This window comes from Gouania willdenowi, chromosome 3 (genome assembly GCF_900634775.1).
Source record: "Gouania willdenowi chromosome 3, fGouWil2.1, whole genome shotgun sequence".
NCBI classification, from domain to species: domain Eukaryota; kingdom Metazoa; phylum Chordata; class Actinopteri; order Blenniiformes; family Gobiesocidae; genus Gouania; species Gouania willdenowi.
Window position 1 is genome coordinate 19,180,028 of NC_041046.1, and position 12,754 is coordinate 19,192,781.

General features: G+C 37.8%; 1 protein-coding gene across 1 annotated transcript; it reads left to right on the forward strand.

Annotated features, from left to right (window-relative positions):
- The first annotated feature begins 4,824 nt into the window (after positions 1-4,824).
- On the forward strand, positions 4,825-12,009 carry LOC114480033 (putative gonadotropin-releasing hormone II receptor). Its single transcript, XM_028473819.1, has 4 exons — positions 4,825-4,899; positions 6,671-7,274; positions 9,488-9,692; positions 11,474-12,009. Exons 2-4 carry the CDS (start codon positions 6,726-6,728, stop codon positions 12,007-12,009), a joined length of 1,290 nt encoding a protein of 429 aa, XP_028329620.1. The 5' UTR covers positions 4,825-4,899; positions 6,671-6,725.
- The last annotated feature ends 745 nt before the right edge of the window (positions 12,010-12,754 follow it).

Genomic DNA, 12,754 nt, shown 5'->3' on the forward strand with positions numbered 1-12,754 from the left:
CTCTGCCAAGGCGGTAATATCTTTAACACGTTTATTTACATGTTTTGTTTCAGGATTACTTCAAAAGTACCAACTCAACCGATTTTGACAAGATGCCATCTGGATCAATATAATGATTCTGAATCAGTTCTTTATGAAATCTGACTCAATTATGTCTGATTTGTTCCTCAATTATCCCACCAAGTTTCACGAATGTCAGATCAGAATGACCTATTTTATCGCAGTTCTCAGAAAAAAAAACATAAAGTACCCATTTATTTGGACCTAATGTATCGTTATTAATGGGGATATAAATATCTTCCAAGCCTTTAATGTGTGAATGATCACGTGACCATGATCAGGATCACTGGTTCAGATAAATGCCAGTATCTGGCAAAGAGGTGTGTTCTCTCTGAGTGCTCCTGTTAATAATATTATGTGAAAAAGTATAAAATAAAGGAGTTCAGTCGAGCAAAACACACAGTCACTGCTCGTGTCAACATAGAGCCAACAACGATTTAACATTTATGTTTTAATGTTGTGACAAATACCTACACATAATCAGAATAAAGCAGTAATAATCTAGTTAGTCTAGATATATAAATATGACTGACTTTGTTTGCACATCTGATTGTTTTCATGCTGCAGTCAATACATGATGGTTAATCACCCCAATATTATAACCTGTGGACTAGACATAGGCAACTGGTGGCCCCGGGGCCACGTCAGTCTAATTTTATGCAGCCCCCAAATTAAACTGACAAAAAGACAGAAAAATACATAAAACAAAAGCAAGAATACATTAAAAATTACAACATTGCAGGAAACTACAGCAAAAGACATGAGGAAAAGCACAGAAAATACTCTAAAAATGAACAAAACGACAATAGCGAGACACAAAATTGCTCAGAAAAATACACAAGATTACAGAAAATGACAACAAAAGTACACAAAAAGACAAGATGAACACGAAAAATGACTCTGCAAACCCACAGTACTAACAAACAAGCAAAACAACAACAGAAATGAACAAATGACTCCAAAAAATGTACAGCACAGTACACAATATGACTCTAAAAAACATATATTTTTCAGGAAAAATGCACTAAAGGACAACGGAAATGCATAAAAGGCCTCGCAATGAGTAAGACAGCAATAATTTATTGTTTTTCTGTCGTTCTTTATTGACAATAAACATACTATAAAAAAAAACTATTTGTTCTTTCCTGTGTTAACACTCAGATTGCTCATTATTCTAAATGCTGACATGAATTTTGATCATGTGATCAAACAAACACATTTTTGTGATAAAAGTTGCATACCTCTGCTGTCGACAGTCTTTGTAATTTTGTTGGGTTTATAAAATGGAGAGTGCAGTAAGACAAATAATTTCTAAATATAACTTCTCCTCTTTGACTTCACCTGGGACAGATTTTGGATGACATGCTGTGTTACCATGGAAACAGAGAGGAGTGGTTAGAGTTCAGCTCCTATATTCAATAAATCACAACTTCAGACAAGAAAAATGGCAAACCTTTTAGAGTGACATTTTATATAGTAAATTATGCATTGTACTTTGCACAACTATTTACGATTCATGGAGCTGAGAAGAGAAGATTTTGATGAAAGCAGACCTTTAAGGTATTCAGGATGAATCATCATTTCATGGCTGAGCCAAACATAACCTGGCACATAGGCTGGTTCTCCACAATGTGCCACAAGGTTTGCCAGCTGCAGGTAAAGGACAGTTATCCTTTACCTGCAGCTGCCCATGTGTCTTTTTGGCTTTCTATTGCAGGGACCTGGTGGGTGTGGCTTATCCTCCCATCATGTTTTACCTTATTCTATGGTTTCATCCAGCTTTGGATTGAGTTGCACATTACAACACTGACTCATCAACTTTCTCATAACTTAAAGGGGCAGTATTATGAAAGAAAATCAGTTTAGAATGGTTTTGCTACAGTGATATACAGTACATTCCTTTAGCCTCATTCAGAGGGCCATAGTTTAAAAAAATGTTCTGTTTCCTCCCTCCCTTGTTATTCCACAATTTGTAAAAAGTCAGCTCCGAGTTGGATTTTTCTCCCATTATGACTGACAATCCTGGCTCCGCCTACTCTACATAAGAATGTGAGCTCCTCCCTCTCAAACTACCTCACAGGTAAAACAAACATAGCGACGGCGGTTGATATTACAGTTAATATCTTTACTTTCAGTTTAAATATAACCCAAAGAGCAGCGTGAGCTCTCATCATTTTTAGCAACCGTTCTATCGCCTCGTATCGTCTTTATGGGATGATCTGAGGTGTTTGTGACCCAGTGAGATGCAGCGGTCGAACAAAACAATGGACTATCATCTTAAACAGATTATTTCTGTGGTCAGAAGAAGGAGGAGAAGAAAGCGACGTAGCAGCTCATGTGAGTGTTTGAAACAGCTGACTGTTGAAAGTTTACTTCCCGTCAGTTTCACTTTTAGTAGCCATTACATCGCCTTGTATCGCCTTTATGGGATGATCTGACATGTTTGTGACCCAATGCGATGCAGCGGTTGGACAAAACAATAGACTATCGTTTTAAATTGACTATTTTTGTGCTCAAAAGGAGGAGACAGAAGATGAGAAAATGATTTACTGCTGCTGCTGCAATAAACATATGCTGAAGCCACGCGTGTGTTTACGCCCACTCATGCGTACGCATGAAGGCCCAAAAAACAGCCTGTTTTTACTTATGATATGAAGGTGATATTTCAGAGGCTAAAACTCCAGAAAAAAGGCGAGTTTAGGAAAATAAACCTCAAATACTATGTTGATGAAGCTCATATATCGTATGTAAAGAGTAAGATGTCCAAAAACATTTTTATTTAGAACCTAGCTAAGTATGTTTTAGTTTGCAACATTTTGAGAATTGTATATTGTTCTATTATTTTTTGCCATATTTAACTAACTAACTCAATATTCTTTAGAAATTTTGATTTGTCAATGTTAGGTTATTAGAGAATAGTGAAAATTGTGTGGACTGATGGGGGAAGGTTGGCAGGGTCATTAATTGTGTATTGATTAAGTTAAGACTTTATTATTCCTAGTGCTCATTTCCAATCATGAAAATGTGTAATTTGGACTGTGATATCATATATTCATATTTGATGTACATGGGGAATGTATGTTAGTTTGCATTTTCATGAAATAAATACATAAGTAAATAAAAAAATAAAAAAATGTGTGGCCTATGTCTGTGTGTGGAGGACTAATATATTACACAAAACCAGAAAGTGTGCAAGACGGCAAATAATCAAGAAATTAGGTTCCTCTAAGGCTGGGACTTGCACTGATTGAGCTAAAATAGACTTAAATTACATTAAATTACATGAGATTAGATTAGATTATACTTTATTTTATCCCCCAGTGGGGAAATTAACATGATACAAAGAGCAAACAAGAAGCCTAAATACAAATACAGAATGGAAAATTAAGGAAAAAATGAAATAAATAATAGATAACGATATAACAGTGGGCTACAGAAATAAATATAAATAAGCAGTAAGTGGGGTTTAAAATGAGTAATGTGTAGTAATTCACATAGTAAGGCAGTGGAGGAACATGATAGACCACAGCCATGATCAGGATCAGTGCATTCAAACCTTAAATCCATTAATAGCGTGTTTATCCTTCACTGATCCTAATGATGCATAATTATCTGCTTATGTGAAAAGACAATTGATCTGCATAGTGTCACTTATTGTCATATTATCAGTACATAAATCCTTTATATACCTATAAAAGCAAAAAAGTTCTGTATGAGTGTGTGTTTGTAGAGCGAATATCTCCCCGACGCGGCACAAAAACATACAAAAAGGCTCCAAAAACACACAAAATGACTCCAAAAAACAAATATTTCAGAAAAATATAACAAACAACAAAAAAAATGAAAATGACTCAAAATACATAACACTAAATATTTATACAAAATATACACAAAATGACAACAAAAATACACAAAAAGACACCAAAAAAGATAAAAAAATACACAAAATGACTCCAAAATCACACTACAATTGCAACAAAAAGCAATAATTATACAAAAAGTGCATTTAAAGATAACAGAAAGATACAAAAATACACATAATGACTCCGAAAAACATAGATTACATACTGTAGAGATACACGAAACAAAAACATATATAAAAATGAGTAAAAAGAAACAACTAACACATTTATCATGCGCATGTCCCATAGAATTAAACCAGGGAAATTGCACTCGCTATTTTACTTTGCACCCACAAATAAACCCCTTTATAACACTACAGAGTACAGAGTGTGTACACCTCTTTGTACATCTAACCTTCAAACACATACTTATTTGGCCATAATTGACAACTCTACTTATGCTCCCACTATATGAATACATTCTTCTAACGGGCACTTTGCTAGTATTTAAAATTACTTGTAGTTACAGATTCTTTTAGTTTATTTTTCTTTGTTCGACACACAGTAATATAGATTAAAGACTGATGTACAACTAATACTGTGATTATGGACAATGTCATTGTGTTTTATTCTAACATTTGCTTAAGACGCTGTTTATTATCCTTTGCTTTTTTAAAATATTGAGTTTTGTAATTTAAAAAAAAAAAAATCTTTGTGAAGCATCTCAGTGAATCCAAAGCCATTTCTCTTCTTTGCTACAGGCATCATGTCACAGATGACAGGACTTCACTCTGCCCCTTGCTAATAATGTCTTTTTTTTTAACGTCGTTTCTTCCAGTGATTGCTGAGTGATTCTGACCCCGCCCCAGAGGTTTTCCTCACACAGCTGGATTGGATAAAGCCAGAGCAGTTTGAGCAGAGACGATGGAGAGCACAGCTTTGTGCACTGCTCATCTTACCGCCGAGATTTAAAGACCTGCTTCCTCTGCCAGCAAATGTACGTTACCTTCTACTCTTATATTCATTGACAAGATGTTGTTCGTTTGACATGTTAATCTGTTAACAAAGATTTTGTTGGATCAATGTAAGGAGAGCTAGAATAAATCATGATATTATGATGCTGCATTCGTTCTTATGTTTAACTAACAGGCAAAGCTTCTTTGAACAGAAAAAGGCTCGAATTGACAGGAAATATTCACCATTTTTTACCAATAATGCTATTTTCAACTACCATCCTTGTTTCATGAGCCTTTTGGTTTCTGAGTATCATCTGTTGCTTATAATCAAACTAGTTTTATGATTGACCTGTTTAGCTTTTGTTTTTATTTTTTTCATCTTAGATTCACACTACAAGTAGTGCGATCTCCTTGCGTCCAATACAATGTTTTTATATTACAAAAAAATAAATATATTGATTACATTGCATAATGTTAACCATCATCTACCATCCCTAAAGAAGGATGATCAACTTTATTTGGGGAAAATATGTAAAAGAAAGAGTGCAGTGTTACACCTGAGTGAGAGGGAAAATACATCTGTTGATTTCTCATGTTTTATTTTCCAACAAGCCTTGTTTGAAGATGTTAATCAGCATTAAAGTCTTCATGGTACATTTCATTTACCCCCTTTGTCTGCTTGCAGTGTTTAACTTGGGGCGATCGTGGCTCAGTGGTAGGGTGTGTTGTCCAATAACCAAAGGGTTGGACGTCATTGTCATTGTGTCCTTGGGCAAGGCACTTTACCCACATTGCTTTGTATAAATGAGTATGAATTGTGCATGAATGTCGGTGGTGGTCAGAGGGGCCGTAGGCGCAAAATGGCAGCCACGCTTCTGTCTATATGCCCCAGGGCAGCTGTGGCTACAATGTAGCTTCCCACCGTCCACCGGTATGACTGATGTGAGTGACTGGTGTGAATGAATAATAGTTTCTCTGTACAGCCTTTGAGTTTCCTTGAAAAAAGGGCTTCATAAATCTAAGCCATTATTATTATTAACTTGGACGATTAGGTATGATATTATTTCCACTCCAGGGAAACAAGCAATTGTTTAAGTGGATAATGAGACAAGAACCATGTGTGCACCACAGTGCGGTTTATACTTTTGTACATGTTTCACTAGATAAGTGTTTCTCAAATGGGGGTGCGTGTACCCCTAGGGGTACACGATGGCACTACAGGGGGTACTTGAGAGAGAGAGAGAGTGGAAAATTAACAAATAAAGTGTCAGTCTTGGTTCCACCCCAGGCGTGAGATGACTGGAAAAATTAGAAATAAATATATTCCGGAGCCACTAAATCAGTGTTTTTCAACCTTGCCGTCGGGACCCCATGTGGGGTCGCCTAAAATTTCAGATTTTCAAATTTTTTATTTTTTTTCAAGATGAAAACACACGAATTAAAACAACTGTATTTCTAAAAATTCACTTTGTGAAATATGAATCTAGTTCAACCAAAATGCAGTAAAAAAAAAAAAAAATCTGAGCTCAAACATGATCAAAATCTAATTCTAAAAAAAAGTATGTCTGTGGGGTCGCTAGAAATTCTTGATCTCAAAATGGGGTCACGATCCAAAAAAAAGTTGGAAACCACTGACTGAAATAATTCTGTTTCTTTCTACTTATTTATAAAATGAGATTCTTTAAAATGTGTGTTATCACTCATTTGTTCCATCATTGTGTTCTATAGTTGTTTTTAAATAGATTTCTAAGCAAAAATGTTGTATTTATTCCCTGGGTGATTCTCTTCTACTCATGCCTGTTCTGTTTGCAGTGCCGATCTTCAAGGTGACTCAGCAGAATGTGTCTTCTTTGCCAAGCTTCAGAAAATGAACAACTTTACATCTGACGCGGCCGTGACGATGTACTACTTAGTGACGGACCATCAAGTCAACGCCAGCTGCTGCTACTCATCTCTGCTGTATAATGTGACTGTGGGGGGTGATGGCGTGCAGCTGCCCACGTTCACCACAGCAGCCCAAGTCAGGGTGATCATCACGTTCATCCTCTGTGGCATATCTTCCTTCTGCAACCTGGCCGTGCTGTGGGCGGTGCACGCCGACGGGAAACGTAAATCCCACGTGCGAGTGCTGATCGTCAACCTGACAGTGGCTGACCTGCTGATGACCTTCATCGTGATGCCTGTGGATGCAGTTTGGAACATCACAGTCCAGTGGCTGGCTGGGGACTTGGCCTGCAGGGTGTTGATGTTTCTGAAGCTCCAGGCTATGTACTCTTGTGCCTTTGTCACAGTGGTCATCAGCCTGGATAGGCAGTCGGCCATCCTTAACCCTTTAGCTATTAACAAGGCCAGGAAGAGGAATAGATTCATGCTGACAGTGGCGTGGGGCATGAGTGTCATTCTGTCCATCCCTCAGGTACATATGGAACCATTTTATATTGTCAATATTTATGAGAAAGTGTAACAAACTATTGAACTTTTCTTTTCGATCTATTTATCCATGCATCCATCCATCCATCCATCCATCCATCCACCCATCCATCTATCTATCCACCAATCCATCCATCCATCCATCCATCCATCCATTTATCTATCTATCAATCTATCCATCTGTCTTGAGGTGTTTTCTTTATAATTTTTTAGTTTTAGTTTTGTTTTAATAGTTAAAAAAAAAGTTTTATTTGTTGGAGGTTTTTTCAATTTTTTCCTTTTAAATAAAGAGTTAACCACACAAACTACATTTAAGCAGCATGTCATTCCATACCATCATTCCTGTTTCCCAAGAACCATACTGCACATGAAAATAAGGATTAGAGAGCCAACCCTACATGTGATCAAAATACCACCCACTATATGTACAGCCTCGGCTCCTATAATAGGATTATACTATCCAAAAACATCATTACAGCACCACTTTGATCCTTCCATTTAATACACTGAAAGAAGTTGGACCAACCTGACTGAATTGTTTTAATGAGTTAAGTTCTTTGAAATTAAGTTAATAAGTTAGAATAACACAATTGATTCAAAAGGACATGGATGCAATAATTTAAATGTTTTGAAATAAATGTTTTGAATTAGTGCAACTTAAAATACAGGCAAGTCAACGTAAAGTTTTCAGTATTTTTAACTTAATAATTTGTAGTACGCAAAAGGAAAATACTGCTACTGCTAACTGAACCTTCTGCTTCTTTGAGGCTGCAGCACGTTTGAACCAGCAACCTTCCGGTTTCAAGTCAGCTTCTGTAACCGTTAGGTCATCACTTCACTCCTGATACTATGGTTTAATGAAAATTACTTTTTTGTGGTAACCTTAATATTATTATTCAGTTTGCTTGGTAACTGAAACTTTAAGTTGGCAGAAAATAGTAACTAAACATAATATCTGATTATTTTATTTTTTTTTTCTAGAGAAATTCTAGAGAATGGGGGGGGCATCATGAGAAACCTATCTGATGAAGGTTCACTTAAATGAGAATAGCAGATTGTAGACTGTCTTCACTAAAGCAGAAATTTGAATGAAACGCACTCAGATCTTTGAGTTACCTCAACAACTGCTGAAATATAATTCTTAGAGAGTACAACACAGGTGAGATGACGTTAATTAATGCCTTTATCAATTCAATTCAATTCCACTTTATTTGTGTAGCGCAATTTACCACAAAGTCATCTCAATGCGCTTATCAAAATATAAAACTCATAATAAGAAAGAGAAAACCCAACAAGATCCACATGAACAAGCATTTAGTGACAGTGGGAAGAAACAACTCCCTTTTAACAGGAAGAAATCTCCAGCAGAACCAGGTTCAGAGGTGGCAGCCATCTGCTGTGACTGGTTGGGGTTAGTGGACAGAAGGACCAACAGAACAGGATAGAGAGATAGAACATCAGAGTGTCCCAGACTAGTTGAGCCGTGAACCACAGATCAGGAACTGCCATCATCAGCTTCACGACACCTGAAATAGAGAAGAGAGAGAAGGGCGAGGAGAAGGCACTGACTGCAGAAAAACATGATACATTATTATTATTATTATCAAGTCAGCCTGCCTTGGCCTTGGGCCTCACTTCCAGTGGCCGAGTCAGCACTTATTATAAAAGTGACAAATTTCTTTCCGTTTATTGGGAAGCTAACAGCGACTCTAAGGTCTGTAAATGCGTCCCTAGTGGTTAGGTCATGTTATGATTCAAGTCATTGTTATAGTTTACCTCCCAGGTTTGGACTAAAATTCAAAACATCAATGTGTCTCTATAGAACACATGTGAGATGTTTTGGCTTCTTTATGCTGCTAAAAGAGAACAATCAATGCTTGAAGAACAATTTTAGGTCAGTAATGTGAGAGGGACCACCCTTTTCACTTTTCCCAGGCAGATTTATTTTTCCAGTTCAGTGTTCAAACCAGTGACCTTTATCCCATTTTCTCAGGTTACCACAAATCATATACAGTACATACACCCTTAAATATCCCTGTAAAGACATATTTGTGCATCAGGAGCCATAAAGCTCATGAACTGCTGCTCAAACAGATCTGCAATTATTAAAAAATATAATAAAAAATTATAAAAAAAACAATCTTTTCTGTCTGACAGTGAAATTCCTGTTGATATGTTGTTGTTTGCTTTCCTCCTCAGATATTTCTTTTTCATAATGTGACCATCGATCACCCTGAGAATTTCACTCAATGCATCACGCGGGGAAGCTTTGTCACTCACTGGCATGAAAAAGCCTACAACATGTTCATCTTTGCCTGCCAGTTCCTGCTGCCCCTGGTCATCATGATCACCTGCTACACCAGGATCTTCTGTGAGATCTCCAAACGACTGAAAAAGGACAACTGTAAGTTTAAAACTCAAGCTGCCATGTATGGGCTGACCAATGTAAAAATATAATCACGACTTTCTAGCTTATACTGTATACCGGTATATGGGGCGCCGATTGTATAGTTGCACGTGCTAAAATAAACAGCAGCTTTCTGCAACATTTTGCAATGTTTACAAAACGTAGTTGAATTTTTTACGTTACTTTTGACCAGATTTACAGCAGTATTTATGAAATTTGTGATTTTTTTCTCTTGTAAAAATATACTGTCTGAATGTTAAATGTTAAAATTAAATCTAAATGTTAAATGTTAAATCTAAATCTAAATGTTATATGCATATTAGCTAAATATTTCAATCAATCAATCAATCTTTTATTTGTATAGCGCCAAATCATAACCAATGGTATCTCAAGACACTTTACAGTAGAGCAGTCTTAAGGACGGACTCTTCATTTTATGGATACACACACATGCATATATACGTATATACACATGCATATGTATCCCACACCCAACTTGAATTCATCATGGTGGCAAGGAAAACCTTCTGTTAAGCAGCAGGAACCTTGTGTGGATCCCATTCCTATGATGAACAGCCATCCACGTTATGCTGTGTTGGGTGTGTGCAGAGGAAAGGGTGGAGACAGACTTGTTGAGACTCTGTAACTCCACACTGAGGATCCCACGGACCTGCAAGACAAAAGCCAGAAGGAGTACAGGAGCAAACACACAAGGGAAGAAGCAGACATAGAGGGAGTGTTTGAGAGAGGAATGGGACCCTCTCCGGTCCCTCTCTAACCTAAATGACCTCTCTCTTAACGCCCTCTCCAACCGAGCATGCCAGACCCCCCCACCGGCAGTCTATGCCTATTGCATCTTAACTATGAGCTATGAGCTGGTTCCGAACTAAAAGCTTTACCAAAGAGGAATGTTTTGAGCCTAACCTTAAAGGTAGAGAGGGTGTCTGCCCCCCGAACCGTGGTTGGTAGATGGTTCCAGAGAAGTGGGGGCCTGATAACTGAAAGCTCTTCCTCCTATACTACTTTTAGAGATGAATGGAACAACGAGTAGTCCAGCATTTTGAGAGCGTAGTGTTCTGGGGGGATTGTATGGCACTACAAGCTCCTTGAGATAGACTGGTGCCTGTCCATTTAGGGCTTTATAAGTGAGAAGAAGAATCTTGAATTCTATTCTATATTTTATGGGAAGCCAATGCAGAGAGGCTATTACAGGAGTAATGTGATCTCTTCTCCTAGTTTTAGTCAGTACACGTGCTGCAGCATTTTGAACCAGCTGAAGTGTCTTAAGCGACTTGCTCGGGCAGCCTGCTAAAAGAGAATTACAATAATCCTGTCGAGAGGTAACAAAAGCATGGACTAGTTTTTCGGCGTCGCCCTGAGACAGGATAGATCTGATTTTAGCAATGTTACGGAGATGAAAGAAGGCAGATCTTGAAGTTTGTTTTATGTGAGAGTTGAAGGATAAGTCCTGATCAAATAGAACCCCTGGTCAGAGGTGTGAGGGGGGTTGGAGCACTGTAAACTTTGTCACCAGAGAAAGTGTTAAAAATGTTGTTAGACTAATTTGCGAGCACAAAGAGTGAAATTTCCTCTCCGTGCTTATATTTAGTTACATCTGGTCACATCTGCATCTGGCTAAATTGCATCATCACAAATAAATGCTTTCTACATGATACTTGAAATCGTAGAAATATATCTGTTGATTAACACATTATCTTTCTATGTTCAAGCTGTTTGATTTGTCTCGATCTTTCATCTGTGTCTTGTTTCGGTGCCAGTGTCCTCCACTGAAGTTTATCTGAGGTGTTCCAAGAATAACATTCCCAGAGCCCGGATGAGAACCCTAAAGATGAGCATTGTGATTGTGCTGTCTTTCATCGTCTGCTGGACTCCGTACTACCTGCTGGGCCTTTGGTACTGGTTCTTTCCAGACAATCTTGAGGGAAAGGTTTCCCACTCACTCACCCACATCCTGTTCATATTTGGGCTGGTCAACGCCTGCCTGGACCCTGTCATCTATGGCCTGTTCACTATTCACTTCCGGAAGGGTTTCCGCAAGCGACACTGCAACGCTGCCTCAGCGACGGACTTGGAGAATAACACCATCATAACTGGATCTTTTTCCTGCCCTGCTGTTCCTCTATCACTGATGAGAGAACTGAGTCCAGCCCGTGAGGAGAGGCCAGTGTCGAGCAGGGACGGAAACCATAATGCAAACCAAACCTCCACAAGAGGCGCCTTTGCTAACATCAAAGGAGAAAAAGAGTTCGATATTTCAGTCTCAGACAGCAATTTGGACAAGGATACCTCCTGAAACTGCTTACTCATGATGCACTACTCTGGTGTTTATTCAGACGTTTTAGGGATCACTGCAGACTTTACTATTGACAGTATTCACCATTACATGGAAACGTTTGTATTCAGGGTTCAAGGTCTGGTGTGAACAGAGTGCGTCCCCTTTAAGGACCGGTACGACGTGTAGTGTGTTGGCTTGTTATGCGCAGGCACCAAAGTGTGTTAGTACTTTTTCTGTTAATAAATGAGTCACATGTTGTGTGGTCAAAGTGAGGAGTTGTCGTCATTGTTGCTAATTACAACTTCCACAACATATTCATTGTTTATTCTTGATCAATGGTATTGTACAAAGCACAAACATGTGGCATGTGTGAGATAGGATGTCTTATTTTCCTCAGTACTTTTTATCTTTTCCTTCAAAATAAATGCATTTCTTGGGACACATAAAGACTATGTATTAATTGCTTTTACAAAAACATACTGTGAAAGTGAAGCACCAATCATAGATGCCAGTAACTAAGTTACTTGTCTAACATGACCACGTTTTTCAGTAACAAGTAATCTAACTCGTAACTTTTTCCAAACCAGTATTAGTTACTTTTTATGTCATTTTCCTCAGGTACAAAAGTATCGTTTTCATGAGGAAGACAACTCAAGTGTTACATACTCGACATGTCTTAACTTATATTTTACCAAAATGAAAAGTATTAATGTTAAGTGATTCAAGAAAAACTGTCTTTTTATATAAAAACAAGTTTTTTTTC

Coding starts and splice junctions, on each gene's coding strand:
- LOC114480033 (XM_028473819.1), top strand. CDS start 6,726: ATGAACAACTTTACATCTGACGCGGCCGTGACGATGTACTACTTAGTG. Junction 7,275..9,487: donor TCATTCTGTCCATCCCTCAG/GTACATATGGAA, acceptor TTTCCTCCTCAG/ATATTTCTTTTTCATAATGT. Junction 9,693..11,473: donor ACGACTGAAAAAGGACAACT/GTAAGTTTAAAA, acceptor TTTCGGTGCCAG/TGTCCTCCACTGAAGTTTAT.